This window comes from Cantharellus anzutake, assembly GCF_015039405.1.
Source record: "Cantharellus anzutake strain C23 chromosome Unknown EI90scaffold_2, whole genome shotgun sequence".
NCBI lineage: Eukaryota > Fungi > Basidiomycota > Agaricomycetes > Cantharellales > Hydnaceae > Cantharellus > Cantharellus anzutake.
Window position 1 is genome coordinate 1,680,501 of NW_024066952.1, and position 24,118 is coordinate 1,704,618.

Sequence of the window (24,118 nt, forward strand, 5' to 3'; positions counted from 1 at the left end):
CATGGCGACTCTTCAAATGTTAACAAAATTCGAGTCGAAAAGCAATCGCGTAAAAGGTGGCCATGTCGTGAGGAGTATAAATGTATATGCTGAGAAATCGTTATCCAGGTCTCGCATTCCATCCGGCACGTCCACTGCTTGCGGCTTCCCTTCACAATGGAAGCGTACAGTTGTGGAATTACCAGATGGGTACACTGGTAGATCGGTTTGAGGAGCACGACGGTAAGACTGACCCGTTATTTCAGGGCTGGATTTACTGAGGACGCGATGATCAACCGGGATTATTTTTTATTCTGATAGGTCCCGTTCGCGGGGTCGCATTTCACCCCACAAGGCCCCTACTCGTTACGGGAGGCGATGATTACAAAATAAAAGTTTGGGGTAAGTGTGATGGCAGCACGAAAATTCTCCCAGCGTTTAGCGTGGACATGAATAATAGACATTCGGCCCCAAAATCGAAGATGCCTGTTTACCCTGCATGGCCATATGGATTACGTCCGAACAGTGCAATTTCACCATGAAATGCCATGGATAGTACGTTTCAATGGGATTTATTTGTTTCCCTGGTGTGCTTATTGTCCGGGATTTAGCTGTCGGCTTCCGACGATCAGACTATTCGAATATGGAACAGCACTTCACGCACCTGCATAACTATGTTAACTGGACACTCGCACTATATCATGTCTGCACAGTTCCACCCGAAAGAGGATCTCGTCGTTTCTGCATCGCAAGACCAGACCATCCGTGTCTGGGACATCTCAGGTCTTCGCAAAGCTGGAGGGCCCAGTTCGCATCAAAACAACTTTGACACCTTCGACACAATTGGTACCGTCAAGTACGTCCTCGAGGGGCATGATCGGGGAGTCAATTATGCCACATTCCATCCCACACTTCCGCTCATCGTCTCCGCTGGCGATGATCGTCAAGTCAAACTGTGGCGGATGAGTGAAACCAAAGCTTGGGAGGTCGATGCTTGCCGAGGCCACTTCAATAACGTCTCCATGTCCTTGTTTCACCCTCGCCAAGAGCTAATACTTTCTGTTGGCGAAGACAAGACCATCCGCGTTTGGGAGATGGGCAAACGGACGTCCGTTCAAACGTTCCGCAGGGAGCACGACCGATTTTGGGTCCTGACCGCTCATCCCGAACTCAATCTCTTCGCTGCTGGTCACGACAGTGGTCTCATTGTATTCAAACTTGAACGAGAACGACCCGCTTTTGCTCTTTACAATGACACACTCTTCTACGTGCGCGATAAATATGTTCGGCAGTACGATCTCAATACCAAGGCAGACTATGGAGTCCTTAGCGTGCGCAAGCTTGGGAATCAGTGGCTCCAGCCTAGGACTTTAAGCTACAATCCGGCTGAGCGTGCCGTGCTGGTGACATCGGTGAGTGAAAACTCTAAATTTCATCATTGATTAATACGTAAGTCACAACTTGGCCTAGTCTACGGATAGTGCCATCTATGAGCTTGTCGGGTTACCAAAAGAGGTTGGGTCTGAGGTGAAAGATTCAACTTCAGATGGAAAACGAGGGAATGGCTCGAGCGTCGTATTCGTCGCTAGGAACAGGTTTGCTGTTCTGGAGAAAGCCGCCCAGGTGTGTCATCACAACGTTGGGAAGCCTGTGCATCAATTTATGCGTGTCCAGTCCATCGCTGTCCGGGACTTATCGAATTCAACCACAAAAACCGTCAAGCCTCCCGTACAGACCAATGAGATCTTCTATGGTGGTACTGGTTGTCTCTTCCTCAGTTCTCCTACCGCCGTCGTCCTGTACGAGCTTCAGCAGCAAAAGACTTTGGCAGAAGTGTCTTCCCCACCGGTTAAGTATGTCGTATGGAATAACGATGGCAACATGGTCGCGCTTCTGAGCAAGCATAGTGAGTGGCGCTCTCACGAGTCAAGTCCTGACACTTAGTGCTTGTAGCAATCACCATTGCCAATAAGACGCTCTCGCAAAGCTGTTTGATTCACGAAACCATCAGAATCAAGTCTGGTGCTTGGGATGATACGGGAGCATTCATCTACTCCACTCTCAATCACATCAAGTTCTGCTTGCCTAACGGGTGCGTCTAATATGCGATAAATGAAGCTAACTGCTGATGCAGCAGAATGCTAGAGATAACGGTATAATTCGGACCTTAGAGCAACCGCTTTACTTAGTTCGCGTCAAAGGCAGGATTGTTCATTGTTTGGACCGCAGTGCTCGACCGCAGCAACTTACTATTGATCCCACGGAGTATCGGTTCAAGCTTGCCTTAATCAGGAGGAATTACGAAGAAGTCCTCAATATTATACGTACGTCGAACCTGGTTGGCCAAGGCATCATAGCATACCTTCAGAAGAAGGGTTATCCGGAGGTATGAGCTGCTTCAGCCGCCTGCCAAATTTGTTGTCCTGATTTCGTGATCCCAGATCGCGCTGCATTTTGTGCAGGACAAGAACACCCGCTTTGATCTTGCCATAGAGTGTGGTAATCTTGAAGTCGCGCTTGAAACCGCTGATTCCATTGATCGCCCCGAGATCTGGAACAGACTAGCTCAGCAAGCATTGAGACAAGGGAATCACAAGGTTTATCCTCGTAAATAACATCTGCAGGATGCACCACTCATTTATTTCTTAGATCGTCGAAAAGGCTTACCAGCGGACAAAGAACTTCGATAAATTATCGTTCCTTTATTTGGCCATCGGAAGCTTGGATAAGCTTGCGAAGATGCAGAAAATTGCAGATATGCGCGGACATCCTATGTCCAAATTCCATACTGCCTTGTACGCTGGAGACGTATTGGGACGCGTGAAAGTGCTTCGAGACGTCGGGTTATGTATGTCGGCCTATCACAGCTTCTGGGCATGCTCTTTGTTCTTACCGGTCATGCAATTTTGCAGATCCTCTTGCATATTTGACTGCGCGTACGAATGGACTTGATGAAGTTGCAGCGGAGGTCTTACAAATCACTGGCCTTACTGAGACGGACATTGAAGATCTCCCATCCTTCGGCCGGTCTTCGCTAGGTCCTCCAAAGGTCATCACTTCTACTGCTCAACGCAACTGGCCGGCTATATCACTTAGTGAGAGTGTCTTTGAAAAGGCACTCGTCAGCGGAGCATTGGAGGCCCCCACGAATCCCGAGCCATACATAAATGGCCATGTTGATGGATCTAGCGCAGGTCTTGGTGAATGGGAGGGAGGAGGCGCATTGACTGGTGAGGATGGTGTTGATGATGGATGGGCCCTGGACGAGGTTGCCACTCCAGATGATCAGACTAACGGCCATCTTGAGGATGAGCTCAAAGGCGAAGCCGCTTCTGCTCAGCCAGGTGTCAGTGAGACTGAGCTTTGGGTCCGTAATTCTCCGTACGCTGGTGATCACATCGCAGCTGGATCATTCGAATCAGCAATGAAAGTGAGTATAAGTCTAACTGCCACTTTCCCACTTACCCTAATTCTTTTGCACAGCTGCTCAACCGTCAGTATGGTGTCGTTGAGTTTGGCCCGCTCAAGCCTCTGTTCCTCGCTGGGTATCGTTCTGCCCATGCGTATATCTCTTTGAATCCTGTTCTCCCTCCACTTCCACTTCACATCCGCCGCAATCCTGAGGAGTCATCACCCAGCAAAGCACTTCCAATTATGTTACAATCTCTCCAGACGATTAGGTCATCAGATCTATTGGAAGCTTACAAGTTTGTGGCTGCGAACAAATTACAAGACGCTGCTGCTGCGTTCCGTTCTATTCTTCTTTCATTATTGATTGTAGTGCCAACTTCGCCGAGCGAGGTGACCCAGGTATGCCCTATTGCCTCTCGCTCGCATAAGTATTCTGACGGGCCCGTTCTCAAGCTCAATGAGACGGTCGCCATTGCCCGTGAATACTTACTCGGAGTTTCTATTGAGCTGGAACGCCGAAGATTACTAGAACAGGAGCCCACTAATGTCCGTCGCAATCTGGAGCTTGCGGCATACTTCACGCATTGCGAGCTTCAGCCGCCTCACCTGAAACTAGCACTTCGAAACGCCGCCAATGTACACACGAAAGCGAAGAATCATGCAACAGCCGCAAAGTTCGCCCGCCGACTGCTTGATCTCAAGCCGGATGCCAAGATTGTTGCGCAGGTACTGTCACTCTAGTTAGTGTCTGGAGAACCGAGTTCATCAGTCCTCATAGGCTCGACAAATGATCAACGAGGGAGACCGAAATCCCATTGATGTCGTGGAAACTTCATATGACACTTTTACAGAGTTTAAAATTTGTGCAGCATCCTTCACTCCAATCCTAAAGGGCTCACCATCCGCAAAAGATCCTTTCACTGGTGCTATTTTCCAACCAGAATATAAGGGCCGCGTCTCGCCATTAACGGGGGTGACTGAGATTGGGATACAAGCCACGGGATTGCCTACGCCGCGATGAAGGTTTTTGATAGATTTGATAGCAGGTAGCTTTCGCGTAATGTTTGTCTAGTAGTAAAGTATTATAATCGGTACAACGGTGAAGCATTGGAGTGTGATGAAATGCAAAGAGCGGATAAGTTATACTAAAAGCTGCTCGACCAGCGTTATTAGTGTCACGGAATCAGATGGCGGCCGCTCCAAGCGATGCCGAGCTCAAATTAGAAGACGAGCGACTGATGGAGCCCTGGGGAACGAGTAAATTCGAACCATTAATGGAGGTCGGAGGGGACGGGTAAGCGCTTGGTTGTAGTAACGGTTCCCGCGCAGCGGCCAAGCGGGCGTATGCCATACGATGAAAATGATTCAAGCTTTGAAGAAAGTGGATTCCAATCTTGTCTAAGGTCAGCATCCTGGGCGAAGAACATCGGTGACATCTAATTACCGGGTAAGCGCTCAAATTATTCAACAGGTCAACCGTCAGGTCTCGAATTGTCTCCTGAGGATGGAATAAGCCCAAGGCAAGCGGCATTAAGCCGCCATTCTGTGCAGGAGTCCAAGATAACAGCTAAATTCACAGGTGAGAAAGGGGCCGAATCGAGCTGTGGACACCAACCTCCGTAGCTTGCTCGTACGTCCGTACATGTGTAGCAAGAGCACGCAAGATTAGTTGACCCTCGGTGTCCGATAACGTCTTCGCAGTTCTTAGCCTGGAAATCTGGTGTCCAACGTCAAATGCTTTTATCGCCCTTGTGTCCAGGGATTGCTTAAAATCCTTTCATAACCAAGTTGTCAAGGCCCCCACCGCGAACAAGTGCAAGGCTTACTGTTTTATAATATTCGTAGCAGGGAGTTCTTCTCCAACCCTCAATTCGGCCGGCGTTAGCAGTGAGTTCCTTCATGTCGTCCAGTGAAAATCCGCTGCCCAGCTGACCCTCCGAGCAAGATATTGTCGGAAATCCAATTTTGGTAGATCCGTGAATTTCTTCCTCGTAACGGGCAGCGAGGCGTACGAACCGGCCGACATAGTCGGCAAATTTGAGGCGAATCATTTGTTCCCCATAGTGCTCTAATATTGATGCTAAAATCTACGCATAAAGGGGTCACGCTCAGAGCGAGGCTTCACTACACGGATGAGTTTCTTTACCTCTTCAATGAACTGGTTATCAAAGCTGTCGGGTCTGGCAGTAAAGTCGCCTTTTGCTATGCCATTGATTAATTCGTCTCCCGACGCACTGCCAGACCTGGGGACGGTCGAGGGTGGTTGTGGGGCTAAATTAGCTGCTGTTACGGGGAGCTTGATGTCCTTATAGACTGTAATTTTCCCAGTTTCAAGATTACAAAATACATCCCAGCAGTTCATTGACTCGAATACGGGGTTTGTCACGCCCGCGATAAAACCCGGTCTTTCGGTAAAAGATAAATGAGCGGGAAGGGTAATGGGTGGCTATCAAGGAATGGCGACGCACACTGAAGTCATCACTTGCTCATTTGTCAGGTTGATATATGGAAATGCACGCTGAATAAACCCCCTAAGTACACATCCTGATCCTGAAGCTAGCGCGCAGGCAGAAAGGACGTGTGCTGCAACATCCGACGCAGGTTTTCCATGACCGAGAAAGATAACTCGTTTGTGAGTTATCAATGCATTAAAAAGAAGTATTATGGGATGCGTGAGCGCGCCATTAGAATGAAGGTGAGGGTGCAACGGTCCAGAAATTGAGGCTGTGGGTGAAGATAATATTTTACATAACGTCTTGATGGAAAACTTACTAAGGGGTCAGGGTCCTTCCTACCACACCCCTGAGTGGAAGTGAAAACATACCGTGCCAACTTCGCCAGGGAATGTAAAAATAGGTATCTTCAGAGGGAGATCTATGCCGTCAAGGGATAAAAGGGCTGGATAGAAGTGGGTATCGAGATTCTTGGGCGGAGAGCGATGGTCCGATTCGGACGACGCAGTGGTGGCCGCTGCACCCCATGAACCATTTCTCCGATGGCGAGTACTCCTTGTAGCCTTAGAGGATCGAGACCTCTGGTCAAATGGTAGACTCGTGGATGGATCTTCGTTCAAGAACGTTCTTTGATCTTCCGCTGGCGGCTGCGAGACTGTTGCATCCTCTTCTTCAAGTTCTGATGGTTTCTGGGAGAGAGGCACCTCCGTATCATCTCCTTCATCCCTACGAGTCCAAGGCTCGTTGTCCAGCAGCGAACTAGAACCAGAAGAGGAAGAGCTAGCACTCGGCGCAGGGCTAGGTACACGGACAGCTGAGTCTGAATAAAGGCCCGGGGCCTCATTGACACCAGATGCCCCCTTTGCAGATGGCATATCGTCATCCTCTGGAATGTAAAAAGTGTCAGGTGCTATTTTGCCGTCTGACTCCTGGGAATATTTCCGCGGGGAATGAAACTTCTCCAGGAAGGTGTCTTGCCGGTCAGATGCGCGTAAGATAAGTTTCTCATTCCGCGAAAGTGCGGGCATCATGCCAAGGTCCATTGCTTCGATAGCATCATATAAATCTGCCAAGACTTCGATGGAAGGGTTTTGAAAGTACTTCTGTAGGGCTAGCACTAACACATGCTGCAAATCACACGTTCAGTAGACAGGTGCATCAAAAGTGAACGGAATGGACCTGAAAGATTTGGATGGTGTAGTGTCGAGTTACAATAGCAAGAGCTTTCACCCAGCCTCCTCTGGCAGCACCAATATTAGCGCATCTCGAACCATGCAACACGAGAAATACACACCGCGGCGCGGCCGGGTCTTTTACTGTTTGAACGAGATTGAGAACGTATAATAGATTATTCTGGACATCGGTTGGCGCATTATTTCCACTTTCATGAGCGGACAGTGTGTGGTCGTCTGAGATGGGTGGATCGATTGTGTTTCCAGGCGTCTGATTAAGAAAAAACACAGTCCAATCCTGAACGTACGCATGAGCGCCATCAGGGATCATCAGCTCCGCCAAATATCTGCCATCACACGAGAAAAGCATTCGTGAACATGCTTGCTACAGCGAGAAGTGAAACCATAGAGAATCTCCTCACGTTTCATTAGTACCAGTAGGGTACGGATATTGATGCCGAATTATTGAGCCTTTGTGGATATCGAATTCCGCCAGTAGCACAAAAGAGACGTTCGATGGCGACGGGTAAGGTTGTGCTTTCGAGGCCATGGTCGTTCAGAGGCTGCCGCAAGCGGCGATTGACTGGGTCTAAGCTGTAATACACCAGACACGGGATGCTAACACCACGCAAGAAGCGTCGCGATGTTTACCACTCTCGGAACAAACACAGTATATCAACCATTACAACACTATACATTGATATCATATCACAGGAGTTAAACGAAAAGAGCCGAGGTGACCCAACCAAGCCCAACAGCAGGATATCAGTGTGGGATAGCACGCGTAGATACCAAACGTCCGTTTTGGGGATCCATCCAAAAAATCGTGTTACGGCATTGCTTCCCAATCTTTCGTTGATTCGTTGGCGACGCTCAAAAGGATGGTTTTGGACTCGGAAGAAAGTAGCCCTTCTTCAGCACTAAGGATCGAATGATTCAAGAAAACCGAGACCTCAGACTTCTTCCCACAAATTCAGCTGGAGACTTACGCCGCTTTCTCAAATTGTGGAACAAGCACGGCAATTCCAGCAATATCGCAATCCAAAGTCCAAGTCGCCTCGTCGACGTGGTAACCTATTATTTAGATAGGGGCAAAGAAGGTTATCAGAAAGCGTTGTGTGACCCTCGAAGGAATCTTGTACCTTCCCACTTCAAAAGATATTGCCAAGTGACTTCAGGAAAAGGATACGGACACCTTCTCCGCCCGATGATTGCTTCTATAACAAATTCCTCTTCGGATTGTATCATCAACTTACTCTTGGTGCTCGGTACTCTACAGTCTGGCCTCGAGCACGCGTTTCCTGAATGATTCAAACGACGACCACTTGATCTTCTGAAAGTAGCTGGATAAGCGATCAGTTGTTCGTAGGCACTGATCTCAGGGATTATTGCAGTTCTCACAAGATCGGCTTTCGAATAGAGAAGTGATGAGAGTGTGCAGTTTCGAACCGTGTAAACGCCTACCCATTAGTTACACATCTTTGACACACAAACACCATTGATTCGATATCGCATGACTTTTCATCTAGGAAAGGAAAAGTTAGATGCAAAAATGCCCCCAAGACCGTATCGTTTGCGCACCCATTCCCGCGCAGACGGTGTGATACCATGAATCGCATCTGGAAAAATTCGTGAGGCATGAATAAAATCTCATCATTGGAAGCACACACTGATCACATTTAATGAGCTGGATGAGAAGACGGTTCAGGTCCCAGAAACGGAACAGGAAAAGAGAATGACAAACCGAGGGTTTACACCCCTCTTCGACTGCAATGTGCGGGAGCCAGTCAACATCGTATTTCTTTCTCTTTATGCCCGTGATACTGGGTGGTCGACTGTCCGAAGCGGTAGTACTGCTGCGACGTCTCTTCAGTGAATCTCGACCTTTATTTCCCTTTTTCTTGGAAATCCATTTTCTGGCAGCATTACTTTGCGAGATCGAGGATTTCGAACCGTTGCCCGGGAGGTGTCCCGTTGGGGTTTGGGACTTGTGTGAAACTGGGCTAGGGTATGGGTCACGGGCGCTACAAATAGGCTTGCCTAAGGCATGTTAGATTCTCAAGGGTTTGGGAGGCGTCTTCATTAAACATACCGTTTACGTCCTTGCGGAGTGAGCTCACCGTACGCAAACGGCGCATAGGGGATGATAGTGCATCAGGCGCACAAGGCGGCACAGCTTTGATTTTGCGTCGTGAAAAACCGGGAGCATCAGTAAGTGAGGCTATGGCAGGATGAGACATGGTCAATTAGGGAAATAATGACTAGCAGTCGGTTGCATTCGTACCACCATGAGGAGCATGTGTCTCTAGAGTAGCGCCTGGGGTCTTAGATTGATCCTGCAGTTCTGTCACATCGGGTTCTCCTTCCGCATCGACATCCCCTGGACCCCACTTAGACTCAAGGGCCAATAATTTCTCGGCCACGAAATTCCAGAAATTTACGCCTGGTATATCTCTCCTCAAATCCTTATAATGAATGTTTGCTGTTTGCTCCCCAACCGTCAATTGCTGGAGGATATCATTCATCGCGCTGATTTGCTTGTTGTGCGAATCTGCCACGACTTCAGTCATTTGGCGAGCGAGATCTATCCCAGAACGACGGGTCTTAGTGACATCATCCTGGACGTTCTGGATAGCTTTCACGAATTCGGATTGCACGCTTTTCAGTTCCGTGGCCAAGGTGTTGGAAAGAGCGCTAAGGCGTGCATTGACGTGGGCGTCGACGCGGTTGATGAAGATGGAAAGCGTGTCATCCAGAGCTTCGTCAGTCTGGATGGCCTTCTGAAGAGTCGTCTGTGCCGTCGAAGCGACTGCAGCCTCAGCCAGCTGCGCCATCAACGAGTTCAAGGAAACGATCCTCTCCTATTCAGTCGGCACCTCCCACAATCAATATTGTAGTCCCAGCCGCAGAACGATCCATGGCGACGTCCAACGATATTTTTTTCGACCTTGTGCGTGAGGGTGAGGTGGAGGCGGCACATGAAATCGAAGTACAAGGTTGGCATCGCACTAATAACGTTTACATATTTTCTTATCGATCACGAAGGGTTTCCTCCTGATGAAGCGGGATCTCTTGAAACTTTTCGGTGCGGTTTACTCACTCGATAGCAGAGATTCTAAACGGCCAAACGAGAGGATGCTAGGTATCGCCAGTTGAACGCGCCGGCCCTTTTCATAGGTGCATTTCGACCGTCTCCGCAGCCTCGCACTCTACTAGGGTACATCAATGCGACACTCTCTTCTGAGACCACGCTCAGCCACGACTCTATGTTCACACACTCCCCCGGAGGATCGACCGTCTGCATCCACTCTGTCTGTGTAAAATCCTCTATAACCCGACAAGGGATTGCCACACAACTATTGTTGAACTACATCGATCGCCTGGAGAAGGATAAGACCATCGAACATGTCATCGTCATCTGTCATGAAGAATTGCAAAGATTGTATGCTCGCGTGGGATTTCAACTTGTCGGGAAAAGCCCAGTTGTTCATGGTTCTCGGGACTGGTTCGAAATGCGGAAGACACTTCGCAATGGCACAACATTTGATGGAGGGCTAGGCTCTATTATCCACGAAGATCTAGTTCAGACGCTCAGAAAGCCAACAAGATCGGGATCTGCTGCCAAACTCTCGAGCGTCCATAGCATAGAGGAAATGACGACCGAGATAGACGGAAAGAAGACAAATAAGCATGCACTTGTTTGCGTCAAAAAGGATTGTTCCAGCCTAATCCTGAGAGCGAATGTGGCCGAGTTGCGTGAATCCTCTTCCATTGAGGTACGACTTCTTTTATTGAATGCAGGAACTTTGAACGAGACTGTCCAAATGAAGTTGGATCCAGTGCCTCTCTCTTTGCCTCAGGAACTTCCCAAGCTGCCACCGTCGGGTGAAACGACATCTTGGTGGCTAATAACACCAAACCCTATGGCGTTTGAAAACATCGGATTCTCACGCCCTGTCCAAACAACTAGTCCGCGTATCAGGCTTCTGGCGTGTGCCGAATGCGATCTGGGCCCCGTAGGATGGTCTCTCGAAGGCGGAAATGAGTTCTGGGTGCATCCATCGCGTGTTGGGTATCGTGTATGATAAACAAAATAAATGTACATACTAGAACATTCCATCTAGGAGTGATGGTCCGAAATCGCTTGCACAGCCACTCTTACTAAGGCCGCTTCCCCACTGCATTATAACGGCGAGCTTCCAACACGTAGCGGTGAAATCGGCCTGCAACCAGTTCTCTTAGACATACCCCTATCCGCCCTCTGTCTGTTTATCACTTTCTAAGTAGATCCAAGCACAATCAGCATGACGGATGCGACTCGTGGCTTGCCTCTCCTAAGTGGACCGCCACCCATTGTTGAAGGTACACATGAATGCTGCGAATTCTAATGAGTTTCCACCCCTAACTCTTCACCATTCGCAACAGAGCCCAGCCGATCTGGCTGCAGAAAATGCGGGAAAGAGTTCGGACTTCTCACTAGATCCAGAACGTGTAATCATTGTGGTGAGCCACAACTGCTATTCTGAGTGTCGTCGGGATATTGACTGACGTTGGTTTATGCGGTCGGAACTCGCGCTTCTAGGCTTCTCATACTGCTCCACCTGCAGCGACCATCAGGCTCTGATGCCCCGCAGCGAACCTCAGTCCGGACAACCCGGATATGAGGCTGTCCCAGTATGCGCATATTGCATCCCAAATCTCATTGGTGGGTAGTGAGGCATCATTAAAGGCGCAGTGCTTACTTCGGTCGTATCCAGTCACTGCCAGCGGTCGAGGGCAACTACGATCTATGCACGTACCCCACTTGAGAGCATATGCCAAGGCGTATGGACTATCACTTCCGCAGAATGCCCTCGAGAAGAATGAAATCATCGAAGCCATTTTTTCGGCCAGGGTACGTTATCTGTCCCTGCTGCATCAGTATCCTCAGTAATTAGGATTTCTGTCCGCTCAGGGGCCTAACGGTTGCTTGTCTACGGACAATGAAGACTATTATCGACGGCATTCGGTGCCCAACAGGACTTCGGGGCGCCGATCACGGTCGTTGTTCTCTCGAATGGCTGATGTAGTCTCAAATGCTGCAAATGTAGCTCAGGCTGCCACAGGGGGAGGAACTCCTCGACCCAATCCACAGCCCTCTCGCCCGAATCAACAACCTCGGCCTCAACCTCGGCCTTCGCAACCTCGGCCTTCGCAATCTCGCCCCTCGCAGTCCCAAACTCAATACAATGCTTCCCCACCGAATGCAAATACTTCGTATGCCCATCAACCCTCATCACTTGCTAATCCGCCACCCCGTGCGACTCGTTCTCAACCGTCCAATCCCAATCCCCAGCCGCCACAACCGCAACCAATCCGTCCTGCCCGTACACCCACACCACCCCCTCCTTCTCTTGACGACCTTCTAGAGATGACACACGATCAGCTTCATAAACTTTCCATCGGTACACTGAAAACAATCCTGTGGGACAACCATGTGACTATTGGTCAAATACTCGAGAAAGATGATCTTGTGAACAAGGTTGAAGTCTTATTGACAAACGAACGATCTGACAGAGAACGGGAGGCGAGGATAAGAGCGGAGGAAGAACAGGCTTATTTAGAGCAGCAAGCAAGGATGAGAGAGGAATGGAGAAGGAGAGAGGCGGAGCGGGAGGCTTCCAGGAGAAGTCAAGAGGATCGGAGAATGAGTGGTTCGTCTTGTGACATCGATACGCACAGCATAACTGACATGGTCTGAACTTCTCATAGTTGATGTGCCGACGGAACACTCGCCAGCAGGGCACGAGTCCCAATCTGACTCTGGGGTTCATGTTACGCCTACGGAATTCGTGCCTGAAGTGGTTATCGACCCGCCAGTAGAGGAAGGGCAGCATTCTGAGCATCAGGAGCATGCTGTCGCCCATGAAGCACCAATACGTCCTCCATCCCCTGTACCATCGTCAGCTTCAGCCCCTCCGACCTTATCATCTTCTCCACCGAAGCCAGCCATGTCTGTTCCTGAACGAAGCGGTCTTTGTGCGATTTGTCAAGATGAAGAGGTACGATTCATCGCTAGCCCCTCCCCGGCATTCGTCGGATAGATTGCTCAATCATTGTTATTCCTCAGGCAAACATCGTCGTTGTAGATTGCGGTCATCTGGCGATGTGTCGCTCATGCTCAGAACTAGTCATGAACTCGAGTCGTGAATGTCCCCTGTGTAGAACGCGCATCGTTACGCCTCAACGCTTGTTACGTGTGTTTAGGACGTAGAATGCACCCTTTTTGTGTCATTGTACATCACCGTTATTTGTAGGACCGTCCTTGGTATAATCATATTCCATGGCTCCTGGTCCAGATATTTAACACCTTCCTTCGAGTCAACATAATGTACTTAATCTTTGCGTCTCCAATTAGTTAAGTTCACTCTAGTGTGATCCGAAGCCCAATTTGTTGGTTGTCCCGATTCAATAGCTTTATTCGTTTCCCTGAGTTCCGGTCAGATATTTCATGGAGGCGTTGTTGATGCCCTGTCGTTCAGCATCAAGCTGTCTAAAAATGCTTCCGCGCCTACGGTCAACGTTCCCGCGTGACAAATATGAGCTCAACGTCGCATCTGGATGCTGCATCGGCGACGTTCATTGACGAGTTCCGGCGCGGTTTGACATCTGTGAGAGATCTCAGTGGTGAATTTAATCACAATGCCAAGGCGCTCAAGGCATCGGGGGGATATTCTTGTGTATATGCCATCCAATGGAAGCCTTCGGATGGCGACCCCGTCCAGGTGAGTTCCCGACCTTCCTAGCGTAGGTAGGCTGTATTGAAAAAAGTAACGATATTTGGCTAGGTATGCTATAAAGAACTTCGCCCACCGGCAAGCAGCGCTCCATCGCAGGTTGATTTGACCAAAAAAACGATAAGAGTGGGACACTGCCCTCGGTTCACCGTTTCGAACTAAGAACGTTTGTAGCATTTAACCCGGGAGGTGAAGATATGGAAATCGCTCTGCCATCCTAACATAATCGAACTTATTGGGTACGCCATCGAAGGGGAAAGATGCGACGTGAAGGCCGTGTTGGTTTCAAAGTGGTGCTCAAATGGAGATGTCGTTAATTATTTACAGCGACACCCGGAGTCAGATCGCGTCATGTTGGTAAGATCGGTTCGCAAAACAATAGGAATCCACTCGTATTAATTTACATCCTGGGCTAGATTCGGGATATGGCTGATGGACTACGGTATCTTCACGAACGAGTCCCTCCGATGATTCATGGCGATGTCAAGCCTGTCAGTGGGTGGTGCAAATTTATCGGGGTGACAAGCTCTTATGCAGTGTTTCCTGTAGCATAATGTTCTTATCAGCGACAACGGAAACGCGCAGTTGTGTGACTTCGGTTTGTCTCGAGTGATTAGTGAACTGACAATAACGGGGCAAACGACATCGACGGGGATTGGATACACGGCAAGATATTCCGCTCCCGAGGTCATCGTTGAGGAGGTCAAGACAACGGAGAGCGATGTCTACGCATTCGGATGTACATGCATACATGTACGCCTTTTCCCTGTCAAGGTCATGGTAGTAGAGAACTGAACGCATTTCCAGGTACTGTTCAGCCAGCCCCCTTATCCTACACTGAAAAATGACTTGCAGGTACTCACTGCTATTGGATCCGGGAAATCGCCCTGGAGTTGGGATACAGGAGTCCCATTGGAACGTCTTCTTTCACTGTGTTGCCACAAGCAGCAAGAGGTCCGACCTTCAATGGATGTCGTTCTCAAGGAAATTCACATTGTTCATCCTCCTGTCCATCCTCCATTTGCCTCTACGTCTACAACTGTAGATGGCCCTTCAGTGGGGTCCCCACAAAAGGTATCTTTGCGGTGGCTTCCTGTCCTTCATAAATCTTACTCAATAATGCTGCAGGAATCTAAAGACCTATTCTTGGCTCAAATCGCACATTCCACTAGCGATCATAATAAACCGCGGCCCGCTATTACCTTTCTTCCAGTGCAGATTTTAGTCGGAATCTTTAAATACCTTGCATTGAGCGATCTCATGAGGTGCAAACAGGTAAGTTTTGGTTCGAGGTATTTGGATTGATTCTTCCATTTCAATCACGTTTCTATGCGTGAATATTGGATGGTTGTGGCGATAGTGCTAATGTAAACGGTTTTTATAGACGGCTAAGCATTTTCTACGGGTCATCGAGGAATCATTGACTCTTCAGTATAACATTGAACGCGAAACTTGTCTTCTTGCCGGTACTGCTCCAGTTGCTGCCTGTACGGTGACGTATTCGGGGAAGCTCGTGACTGTTACATACTGAATTTTGGCTGGATGAAATCCCAGACCTAGATAGGCCCTCTGTTGCAGAGACGCTTACCGATCTTCACAGGCGTGAGATCGGATGGGCAAGTCTGAAATGGCAGCCGCAAACGCATTCCATCCCTACTGCGCCGCCTGATTTTACAATGAAGTTATACGAATTGCAACACGGATTCTACGCGTCTGTGTGTTACAAGGAATCCGTGTTGGAAGATTCCGGTCATTTACGGCTCCAACCACTTCCAAGAGTCATGGGGGTCCCATCCAGTGCAAGAAGTCATGGGTCACCGCCTGCAGCTGGGCCGATTAGTCCTGTGGTTCAGGCCAACCTGGGAGGTCAATATGACGGTGATGTCGGAGTAGACTCGTCTCAAATGCCGATCTTCAATTACCTCGGCTTTAAAGCTCAAGAGTTTAGTATCGATCCTGAACAGAATTTGGCCGTCTATCTTTGTCAAAGTTCTGACCCCGATGAGACTTCCGGCAGGATGATTGTCAGAATAAGGCAAATGTCTGATAATGCTTTTCACCCATTTGCTCGATACGAGACCCTCGATACTCGCTCGATGCCGGATGAATTGGGTAGCTATTTGGTCCAGATATTTGGTGATTTTGTTGGCGTCATGTTCGCTACGAAGGCTCGCTTTTGGATTTGGAATTGGAAGACAGGTATATGCCAATGCGTGAGTATATTCATTAGCTGCGCATGAGATGTGCAAGTATGCTAAGGTCAAATCCAGGAACTGTTGGATTCCGGGATGGATTCGTTTTTGTTTTTATCTCCACGGCATTTTGTTATTTCTCGACGCAAAGGGCCTCTTGCCTCGCTAGAGGTCTATGCATTTAAACCTTGCCATTACGATGGCCCACCTGTCAAATCTTGCCTTCCAACTCGGCATCTCGCGACGTTTCGATTACCCCGATTGTCGACAGGTTCGGTGTATTTCTCTCACATCGAGTTGGTCTGTGAGCCCAGCCCAGTGTTTGAAACACCAGAGTATGAAAAGTTGCCCTTGCCACCATTCTTTCTACCACGTTCAGTTGACGGTCCCTCTATAACACCAAACAATCCATCGGAACCAGGGCCTACCAACGGACCGTTCGTTCGCCCTCGGCAGGATGATTTCAGGATTGCTCTCTTATCATTCACCGTGTCCTCCCTTCGTTCCGAAAGAAATAATTACAAGATGTTTGTCGCCGTATCCGATATCTATTGCATGGCCAAATGTATTGAGAGCAACTCCCGGACGGGCGGGGTGATGCCAGGTGGGCTAGGTCCCCATGCTGATCCCACAAACACCCTTCCTGTCCAGGTTCGGTGGGATGATTGGGGATGTCGTTCTGCACGGTTATTGGGTCCTCTGGGCGGAAACGTTTGGGTAGACCCAGCTGTTTTCATGAACCGATACATTTTTCGTACGCTCGAGTTTGAACGGACACTCGAAACGGCCCAATGGGGGATCTCCCATTCGGATCCCCAAGATCATGTTCGTTCCCGTCTTCATGTGCTGGATTTCAACCCTTATTCAGTTCGTGCCGGGTCTCTTTCCGGGAGGGATGAAACACTGTATCCACGGGAAAGCGGCTCAGGCGACGCGGAGCATCCAAGGATGTCCAAGGATTACAGGATCTCAGGTCGTATGGAGACAGACCTCGAACCCACGGTATTGCACAGCGGTGACTTTGCTTATAAGGTCATCAGTGGCCTTCCATACCGCCAGGTGACGAGCGATGAAACATTCCAAGGAGACCTGTTACCTATGATGGACGCTGAGAGGATATTGCTCGTTGACGTGAGTCTAACTATTGGATTTGTTCGAAGAACCTTTGGTCTTAGTATGCTTGACTATATTTTGGCATTTAGGATACTACTTGGGGCTCTATGGAAGTTCTTGTCATTTGACCAGGCGAGATTAATTGAATGGGTTACGGGCATTTGTTTAAAAGAACTCCTCTGCTTCCCTGTGGTGAATAACCCAAAGTGCAGGAGAGATGCATGATTGTGAAGAGTAAATGGCATAAGTGGACTGCTTTTTTGTTGTATTAATTGCAGCAAATTGTGTGGTGTGTTCGGTGACCAGATGGCAACAAGAACATGCACCAGCACAACATGCCCCTGAGCGCTCTTCACGTGGACCTCTGGGAGTGCGGGGGGTTCGAGGAGCTGGCTACCGTACTCAGCCCTCCCCTGAGATGTCCCCCAAAGTTCAACAAGCTGAAGGTCATTCAGTTCGTAACAAAAGTAGAGTACATCCGGTGCTGCAGCTTTCAAGTCTTTGCATGGATCCAACTGCGTGACCATCATCGTTCCCGCTGGGGGTACTTGAGACCTTTACCAACATTTGTTACATCTGAACGCTCCCCCACTGTCTTGGGTGTACTGAAGCTGAACCGATCTCTGCGCGTAGCTAGTTCCGGGGAAGTTTTTCGGGATTTTTCGATTCCGAATGTTCCAGCCTCCGAAGATGTTGACGTTACTGTCCACAAACCTTATCAATATGAGTTAAGGGACCGAACCAATGGTGAGACAAGGGTCAGCTGGCCGAGAGGTTGAAGTAGCTGGTCAGGTGGTAAAAGAGTGCTCTTAATTAAGGTACTTGTTGAACAGGGCAGCAGTCCATGTGTAGTCTGTCGCTTGGACTCGCCGATGTCTCTGAACTCAGTGGCAGTTGGACTTCCCAACTGGCAACGCCTCTCTTAGATAGAGCCGCTGGAACGGTGAGACCGATCTGGCATATTTTCGCCATCCTTCATTCATCAAATGGAACAACGTGGCCTAGATCGTAAACTTCCGGGAGGCCAGATGGGGCTTCCCACCAAGGAGGGATCCGTCACTTTTGGTACGTGAAGTTGCTATGACAGAACGACAGAGTGCAAGTACATCACCAGCACCGCCCTCAGTGTGCTTAATTTACGGAAGAGATCCTATAGCTGAAGACAATGAAGACAGAGTTCGGACAAACTCAACTAAGCGACTCGCTCCGTCAATTCTGCTTCGATATTGGTAACTAGGTAAACGAGGGCCAGAGAAGATAAGCCGGAAGAGCCAGGGTGAATCAAGCGTCTTTGGTCGCCTGCTCGATCATCGTTCCATTCAGTGAACCTATTATATTCACATGAGCCACTTGAGAACTGAGCCTTCGTCATGATGGTGCAGATAACTCCGCGCTGAGACTCCTTCAGAAACTCTCAGGCATGGAGCTGAGCATGAGGTGTGAGCAACAAGTTCCGGACAGGAACGGCGGGCCCCATTTTCCATCAAGATTAATTTGACGTGCTGGGAACTTGGAAGCATGTTAGGCGCACCCAATGTCTCCTCCGTGTTCCATATGCCCACGCATCACACCACCGCCTTTGTGAATGAAATAACCAAACCTAAACCCGTACTCGGGAGACCTTTAAACCTAGCAGCTGTTGGAGTAACAACGACCCGTGACTTACCAACCAACACCACATGATCCCTCTTACATCCGTATTTGCCTCGTGACACAATGTATATAATTGTATATACTGTTTTCGCTCTACTTTCCTTTTCTCCTCAGTTCTTCATTTACGGAGACTGAGGTTAGTATCATTGTTTTTAGTTAGTTGTTACATTACTTACTCTGTACTCTTCTGTACTATAGCTCCCGCTTTAGGTTAGTATTTACCGTAGTAATTCAGTTCTTCATTTACGGAGACTGAGCTCCCGCTTTAGCCCTCCTATTAGCAGCGCTAGGCGCAAGTTCTGCTGCAGTGAACGAGCTGTCCCTTCGTTCTACTGGGCTACGTTTTTTACAACTATTGAATTTTAAGGCATCTTTTAAATATGAGATCAGACACTGAGTGATATGCACAAGAGCCGCGAGCGTGTTGCGTCGGGGGTTGAAATCGAGTAGACGACATTTTGAATCACGGACTTTGCCAGACGCGCAAAAAAACGACAATTAGAACGTCCGATCGCCATAGTTAATGGTCTCGCCCGCGGAGGCTGGTGACAGTCACTCATATTAATGTCACTAGGACTTACGCAGCAGCTCTCATGGCTCCGGAACCTGCAATATTGTGCGATCTAAATCGAATTCAGCCGCAACTAAGCTCCACGTGTGGAAGGAGTGCATCCCTTTCAATCGTCGATGATTGGTTCGGATGATCCAATGGTGTTTACGTTAACCTGCCTCTTATGGACACTAGTGTGAAGGCCGCTCAGCAATCTCTTGCTGTCTCCTGAATACCTGTATCGACCACTGACATGAGTTGAGGCCCGCCGGCGTCGCCTTTCCCCAGCCATTTTCGAGTCCGGCTTTAAGCAGTCAATGCTCTCTATTCTATGGTTCACAACATTACGCTCCCTTGGCTTTGTTCTGTACTTAGTCTGACGTCTTCCGCCACTCGCACCTTCCTTCTGATTATGCACCCGCTTCAGTGCTTATTACGCGCTTTCCGCTATTGGAACGGTAATTACGTACAAGCCACAACAAAAGCAATATTACTATGACAGACGCCAAGAAGATGTTACTCGATGATGTCAGTTCCATCTAATGGAATTCATTTGGAGAACCCAATGGTCTGAATGGGCTCGACTGCATTCTAAATTTCTCAGTAGCGTGGGAAAGATATTGTGCACGCGAAAGCACTCGTCATTGGAGCGCCTGATTTTAGTATAAATCATTCATATTCACAATCTGGAATATCAGTCCATTTCACTATGGCCGCTCAATCGGGAACAATTTCCCATGGGGTCCTCGCCTTCCGCGGTGGAGAACAGTTGTACACACCTCCACCTTGGATGAGGAATCCTGTAGATATCTTTTGGCTGGCTCCTAGCTGACGTAAAACTCCGTTCTTGAGGCTTCGGTTCCTCTTTACTGGTACCTGTGGTTCTTCCCTAGCTTCACTGCCGCTGCTATCGACAAGAAATCCCATACCCTGGCGCCGATTCGATACCGTACACGGACTGCTTGGGTTCTGCTTGAGGGCCGAACTTAGTGATATGACGTGCGGAATGACGTACATCATAAATTCCCGCTACTTTGTAGCGAGTCTTGAAAGCGTAAACTGAATGCCCCTGCAAGAGGTCCTTTATTATTATTGCAAATTCCCTTGCTATCCAGGGTCTTTTTTTTTCTTCCGCCCCACCCGCCATTTCCTGCATTTGTCATCCAACCCAATCCACGGTCCTGAACTCCGTGATCCTAGACCTCTCTACCCTACAATGGCGACCTCACTCTTCAATCCCTGCCATCTTTCTTCGTGGCCGTGCCCCTTGTTGAACACCCTATCAGGTGTTTCTGTTGCCAATGAAGCTGTCAGCCATGCAATAATTGAGCTTCTTTTAACGATCGACGATATACGATTAAAGCTTGAACATCATATTGTAAATGGCGACTGCTGCTGAATTAAGCGCGTCGCTTGTAAAGACGCCAAATAGGCAATCTCCCATTATTTGTGGTCCCTTCATAATTTCCTCGTTTTCCCTTCCGCCTCCTTTGATGTACAGCTTGTATGGCTCTGGGTCGTTGATCGTAATATGTACCATCATATTCAACGTGATCTCTTGGAACATTCAAAATCGTTATCCTGACCGATTAAGCATCCTTCGCCCCTTTGAGCATCTAACCCATTTGAATCACGTTGCCATGTCTGGCGACCAGCTCCCAATTTGGAGCGTACGGAGGTGGGACGCGAAAGTGGAGGGTTCTTGTACATACTACAGATCATCAAGACGCCGTTGTTCCCAAGCGATTGATAAATTCTATATCACTTCCTGGTATTCTATGAGGGAGTACAGATTGTTGGGAGTGAAGAACGCTCTGCCCAACTGAAAGTACGGATGGGAGATGAGTAGCGGGTTTTGCCGGCGTCCACCAGTTATGCCTGCTTGTGTGGCGTGAGTATCGCGCTGTAGTGCTTGGACATTTGAATTGACGCCCAGAATAGAGCAATTACGCAAGCCAAGACAATCCATCATCCATACATGTCAAGCCGTGACGATAAGTATCCTTACATAAGCTGGCTCAGCAGAGTGACAATCCTACTCAGAAGCCAAAAAGAATGGGAACCGTTGACCCGGACGCTTCGATTGGGATCTGATGGGCATTTTAAAGTCATATTATCTTTTGCCTCGTAAAAATGTTGAATGGCTACGTTATCGATAAATACCCTGGCGTGCCGCCCCGGCCCTCCTCTCAACTTCTTTTCTCCCCCCCCCCCCCCTCTTATTTCTCATTGCCGCCGTCGAGTACGCTCCCTACATTCGTTTAGCACACACAGCACATATTACACTCCTAATCATGCGCTCCTTTGCTGTACTTCCTCTCCTCACTCTCGCTCTTGGTCTCCTCGCCCGGGCTGCACCTGCAGACAATGATTGCAAGCCTGGCTCGGCGTGCAGTTCCCCGTCCGACTCCGGGATCCTTGCGGCTGGCCTGTCGCTCTCGGATCGAGTGACTCCCCCCAAGCTCACCAATGCTCAGCGTTTCGCGTGTGGATTGCCGCCTCTCCCCCCCAAGAGGCTCTGGGTTTGTATGTGTTGAAATAACCACCTCAGCCTAACGGGGCGTATGGTGTAATGGCTGTGCACACTGAGTTCGCGATCCAGAAGACTGGAGTTCGATTCCCAGTATGTCCAACTTTTAGGTTTCCCTAAAAAGACCACGTGCAAATTCCAACAGTATGTTGTGACGCTAACTGCTGAACAAACGTGATGGATAGCCACTGATTCCTTCTACCCGTTTTCGTTCCTTGCCTCTGTAGCCCCCACTCGTAGGGACCCGGTTCCTAGTTCAGTCAATTACCGCGCTGCCATCCAAGTCATTCGGCAGGATGACGGTGCTCTTCTTGGGTACATCTCGCGGACCTCACAGGGCCGGGAGCGGCATAAATATGTCGAAGATGTTACCGACGCCCTTATTGTCGGTTTTACATTGACCGCTGGCGCTACGAGTGCTACTGGGATAGACCTTATCACCGAGGTGTGCTCGCTTGTTTCATACTATTTGGGTAGGCCTCATGACGAGCGTTGGTTGATCAGAACTCGGATATCCCCAACTATGTCTATCTCGGTCTTGTTCAAGGTAGCGATGACACCGACTCGGTTCTTCAATCTGGCAGCTATCAGTGCGTCGCCGCCGTTTCATCCCTCCCACCTGAAATATAGCATTTTCTCTAGATATGTCTATCTTGCGAACACGAACCCAAGTAGGTCTAGACTGATTTCAACTCCTTTAGGATAATTCTGACCATTGTTCCTGTGTTCCAGCCCCTGCCAACTCGCCTCCTCAAACTGTTGGCAACTCGTACACCCAGGCCACTGGCGTTTCGCGCACCTCCGAATCTGCCGTTGTACGTAATTTGCATCTCATATCCCCTTGCATGGTAGCCTAATGGTCATTTTAGTGGTCCGTCAATGTTGTTGCTCTTTCCCTTGTTCCTATTTGGACAAATCCCGATGGAAGTAAGTGGATTTCGGATTTAACCCCTCCCTCAAAACCACTAAAAGCTTCCAGTTTCGGCGACGACTGAACTGTTCGCCCAGTCAAAGAATTTGTACGCGGGTGGTGACTCAGCTCAGTACAATAGCCGCTACCCTGCTCCGCTCACCCTCTGCGTGAGTGGCATTGCAGTGACCCGGAACAGTCCTTGCTCATTGAATTTATAGCGTCTTCAGCTCCTTCTTATGTAACGCTTGGGTGGAGACAAGATGTAAGTGGCGATATTCCTGGTTCACGAGGCTCAGCAACGGTAGCGTTTGTTATTCTCTCCTGTCGTTACATATTCGGTCAATTCGATTTTCTATGTTCTAACGATATTTTATTTCCAAGTCGCGTGAACTTGAGGAAATGCCGCAGCACCGCTCGCAGACGGCACTCTAACGGACTTAATCCGAGTACGATGGATGGGATTCAGTTTCTGACAGAAACAAACTCTCTACGCTCGCCCCTGAGTTTAATGTGACAGATAGTGAGCACGGAAGTACATCTCAAGAGGCAGGCTGACTGGTCTTCAAAAGAGGTGCCCTAGCCATCGTGAATCGCTTTCCTGGTTCTGGGGGCCCTTAATCCATAGCAAATAAAGGATCGCCCACAACAAAGTGAGCGTGGTGATGATTGAAGCATCGAAGAGGGTGGGGTTTTTTGAGTGTGATTGTGGGTTATGCGAAGAGTGTTCCTAGTACTGCCTGTACACGTTGTATTTGTAGCGAGACTAAAACGGGCCCGGCTCGAAGGGTGGCAGCGGCGCCCCACCAATTAGTATAGTTTGAAAATGACAATAAACGCAGTGAGTGTGAAGGCGATCGATATTTTGAATCACGGACTTTGCCAGACGCGCAAAAATCGAACAATTAGAACGCGACTGACCAACCGATAGTCATAGTTAATGATCTCGCCCGTGGAGGCTGCTGACAGCCACTCGTATCAATGTCACCAGGACCTACGTAGCAGCTCGCATGGCTCCGGAACCTGCATTGTGCGTTCTAGATCGAAGCCGTCCACGTCTGGAAGGAGTGCGACCCTTTCAAACGATGATTGGTTCGAACGATCCAATGGTGTTTACGTTACGTCCCTGCCTCTATAGACACTAGTGTGAGGGCCGTGCAACCCCCTCAGCAATCCTTGCTGCCCCCCCTGAATACCTGCATCGACCACCGACATGAGTTGCCAAGCTAGGCCCGCCGGCGTTGCCTTTCCCCAGCCATTTTCGATCCCGGCTCTAAGCAGTCAATGCTTTATATTCTATGGTTCAGAGCATTACGCTCTCTTGGCTTTGTTCTGTACTTAGTCTGACGTCTTCCGCCACTCGCACCTTCCTTCCGATT

General features: G+C 49.0%; 10 protein-coding genes and 1 non-coding gene across 11 annotated transcripts; 8 read left to right on the forward strand and 3 right to left on the reverse strand.

Moving 5' to 3' along the window:
* Positions 1-16: 16 nt before the first annotated feature.
* Positions 17-4,634, forward strand: EI90DRAFT_2988393 (coatomer WD associated region-domain-containing protein; the record flags this gene model as incomplete). The annotated part of the gene is made up of 15 exons (XM_039056040.1): positions 17-56; positions 109-222; positions 301-381; positions 440-534; positions 591-1,391; positions 1,450-1,602; positions 1,654-1,885; positions 1,933-2,071; positions 2,125-2,365; positions 2,421-2,576; positions 2,629-2,827; positions 2,892-3,409; positions 3,463-3,789; positions 3,844-4,116; positions 4,169-4,634. 15 exons carry the CDS (start codon positions 17-19, stop codon positions 4,409-4,411), a joined length of 3,612 nt encoding a protein of 1,203 aa, XP_038923552.1. The 3' UTR covers positions 4,412-4,634.
* On the reverse strand, positions 4,381-7,565 carry EI90DRAFT_3192022 (docking domain of Afi1 for Arf3 in vesicle trafficking-domain-containing protein; the record flags this gene model as incomplete). Its single annotated transcript, XM_039066396.1, has 10 exons — positions 4,381-4,783; positions 4,835-4,957; positions 5,006-5,164; positions 5,217-5,477; positions 5,537-5,795; positions 5,859-6,145; positions 6,215-6,970; positions 7,023-7,083; positions 7,138-7,362; positions 7,438-7,565. The coding sequence occupies 10 exons, from the start codon at positions 7,563-7,565 to the stop codon at positions 4,574-4,576; spliced, it is 2,469 nt and encodes an 822-aa protein (XP_038923553.1). The 3' UTR covers positions 4,381-4,573.
* Positions 7,566-8,156: 591 nt separating this feature from the next.
* On the reverse strand, positions 8,157-9,882 carry EI90DRAFT_3150093 (uncharacterized protein; the record flags this gene model as incomplete). The annotated part of the gene is made up of 8 exons (XM_039065632.1): positions 9,300-9,882; positions 9,108-9,236; positions 8,760-9,055; positions 8,686-8,702; positions 8,597-8,634; positions 8,480-8,540; positions 8,417-8,424; positions 8,157-8,358 (listed from the first exon to the last, which is right to left on the reverse strand). Coding segments are annotated over exons 1-8 (1,299 nt in total), but the record flags the coding sequence as incomplete, so codon positions are not given.
* EI90DRAFT_829615 (uncharacterized protein) lies at positions 9,595-11,210 on the forward strand. Its single transcript, XM_039068119.1, has 3 exons — positions 9,595-10,011; positions 10,061-10,100; positions 10,158-11,210. The coding sequence occupies exons 1-3, from the start codon at positions 9,933-9,935 to the stop codon at positions 11,098-11,100; spliced, it is 1,062 nt and encodes a 353-aa protein (XP_038923555.1). The 5' UTR covers positions 9,595-9,932; the 3' UTR covers positions 11,101-11,210.
* EI90DRAFT_3150094 (uncharacterized protein) lies at positions 11,167-13,436 on the forward strand. The gene is made up of 7 exons (XM_039065633.1): positions 11,167-11,377; positions 11,441-11,518; positions 11,598-11,720; positions 11,773-11,909; positions 11,970-12,708; positions 12,767-13,056; positions 13,125-13,436. The coding sequence occupies exons 1-7, from the start codon at positions 11,320-11,322 to the stop codon at positions 13,266-13,268; spliced, it is 1,569 nt and encodes a 522-aa protein (XP_038923556.1). The 5' UTR covers positions 11,167-11,319; the 3' UTR covers positions 13,269-13,436.
* A 65-nt stretch (positions 13,437-13,501) lies between these two features.
* On the forward strand, positions 13,502-15,466 carry EI90DRAFT_2988404 (kinase-like domain-containing protein). Its single transcript, XM_039056041.1, has 8 exons — positions 13,502-13,779; positions 13,843-13,917; positions 13,966-14,148; positions 14,208-14,282; positions 14,341-14,544; positions 14,599-14,865; positions 14,920-15,066; positions 15,176-15,466. Exons 1-8 carry the CDS (start codon positions 13,594-13,596, stop codon positions 15,320-15,322), a joined length of 1,284 nt encoding a protein of 427 aa, XP_038923557.1. The 5' UTR covers positions 13,502-13,593; the 3' UTR covers positions 15,323-15,466.
* On the forward strand, positions 15,006-17,323 carry EI90DRAFT_830135 (uncharacterized protein). Its single transcript, XM_039068120.1, has 4 exons — positions 15,006-15,066; positions 15,176-16,004; positions 16,062-17,114; positions 17,186-17,323. Exons 2-4 carry the CDS (start codon positions 15,468-15,470, stop codon positions 17,222-17,224), a joined length of 1,629 nt encoding a protein of 542 aa, XP_038923558.1. The 5' UTR covers positions 15,006-15,066; positions 15,176-15,467; the 3' UTR covers positions 17,225-17,323.
* Position 17,324: 1 nt separating this feature from the next.
* Positions 17,325-18,154, forward strand: EI90DRAFT_830303 (uncharacterized protein). Its single transcript, XM_039068121.1, has one exon. It carries the CDS (start codon positions 17,417-17,419, stop codon positions 17,873-17,875), a length of 459 nt encoding a protein of 152 aa, XP_038923559.1. The 5' UTR covers positions 17,325-17,416; the 3' UTR covers positions 17,876-18,154.
* On the reverse strand, positions 18,152-18,746 carry EI90DRAFT_3031397 (uncharacterized protein). The gene has a single exon (XM_039058315.1). It carries the CDS (start codon positions 18,614-18,616, stop codon positions 18,434-18,436), a length of 183 nt encoding a protein of 60 aa, XP_038923560.1. The 5' UTR covers positions 18,617-18,746; the 3' UTR covers positions 18,152-18,433.
* Positions 18,747-21,593: 2,847 nt separating this feature from the next.
* Positions 21,594-22,984, forward strand: EI90DRAFT_3115604 (uncharacterized protein; the record flags this gene model as incomplete). Its single annotated transcript, XM_039062803.1, has 8 exons — positions 21,594-21,825; positions 22,057-22,274; positions 22,334-22,419; positions 22,472-22,500; positions 22,562-22,644; positions 22,699-22,756; positions 22,809-22,909; positions 22,961-22,984. 8 exons carry the CDS (start codon positions 21,594-21,596, stop codon positions 22,982-22,984), a joined length of 831 nt encoding a protein of 276 aa, XP_038923561.1.
* On the forward strand, positions 21,858-21,931 carry EI90DRAFT_t23. The gene has a single exon. It is a non-coding gene; the product is annotated as a tRNA-Ala (tRNA).
* Positions 22,985-24,118: the final 1,134 nt, after the last annotated feature.

What these genes read in the sequence shown, in the direction of transcription:
- EI90DRAFT_3031397 (XM_039058315.1), bottom strand. Translation starts at nt 18,616, where the DNA reads ATGCTTCCAAGTTCCCAGCACGTCAAATTAATCTTGATGGAAAATGGG.
- EI90DRAFT_829615 (XM_039068119.1), top strand. Translation starts at nt 9,933, where the DNA reads ATGGCGACGTCCAACGATATTTTTTTCGACCTTGTGCGTGAGGGTGAG. An exon ending in ACATGAAATCGAAGTACAAG is followed by an intron (nt 10,012 to 10,060) that starts GTTGGCATCGCA and finishes TCGATCACGAAG; the next exon opens with GGTTTCCTCCTGATGAAGCG. An exon ending in GGATCTCTTGAAACTTTTCG is followed by an intron (nt 10,101 to 10,157) that starts GTGCGGTTTACT and finishes AGAGGATGCTAG; the next exon opens with GTATCGCCAGTTGAACGCGC.
- EI90DRAFT_830135 (XM_039068120.1), top strand. Translation starts at nt 15,468, where the DNA reads ATGAAGTTATACGAATTGCAACACGGATTCTACGCGTCTGTGTGTTAC. An exon ending in AGACAGGTATATGCCAATGC is followed by an intron (nt 16,005 to 16,061) that starts GTGAGTATATTC and finishes GGTCAAATCCAG; the next exon opens with GAACTGTTGGATTCCGGGAT. An exon ending in AGAGGATATTGCTCGTTGAC is followed by an intron (nt 17,115 to 17,185) that starts GTGAGTCTAACT and finishes TTTGGCATTTAG; the next exon opens with GATACTACTTGGGGCTCTAT.
- EI90DRAFT_2988404 (XM_039056041.1), top strand. Translation starts at nt 13,594, where the DNA reads ATGAGCTCAACGTCGCATCTGGATGCTGCATCGGCGACGTTCATTGAC. An exon ending in CGGATGGCGACCCCGTCCAG is followed by an intron (nt 13,780 to 13,842) that starts GTGAGTTCCCGA and finishes ATATTTGGCTAG; the next exon opens with GTATGCTATAAAGAACTTCG. An exon ending in ATCTCATGAGGTGCAAACAG is followed by an intron (nt 15,067 to 15,175) that starts GTAAGTTTTGGT and finishes CGGTTTTTATAG; the next exon opens with ACGGCTAAGCATTTTCTACG.
- EI90DRAFT_3150094 (XM_039065633.1), top strand. Translation starts at nt 11,320, where the DNA reads ATGACGGATGCGACTCGTGGCTTGCCTCTCCTAAGTGGACCGCCACCC. An exon ending in ACCGCCACCCATTGTTGAAG is followed by an intron (nt 11,378 to 11,440) that starts GTACACATGAAT and finishes CATTCGCAACAG; the next exon opens with AGCCCAGCCGATCTGGCTGC. An exon ending in CGATTTGTCAAGATGAAGAG is followed by an intron (nt 13,057 to 13,124) that starts GTACGATTCATC and finishes GTTATTCCTCAG; the next exon opens with GCAAACATCGTCGTTGTAGA.
- EI90DRAFT_830303 (XM_039068121.1), top strand. Translation starts at nt 17,417, where the DNA reads ATGCACCAGCACAACATGCCCCTGAGCGCTCTTCACGTGGACCTCTGG.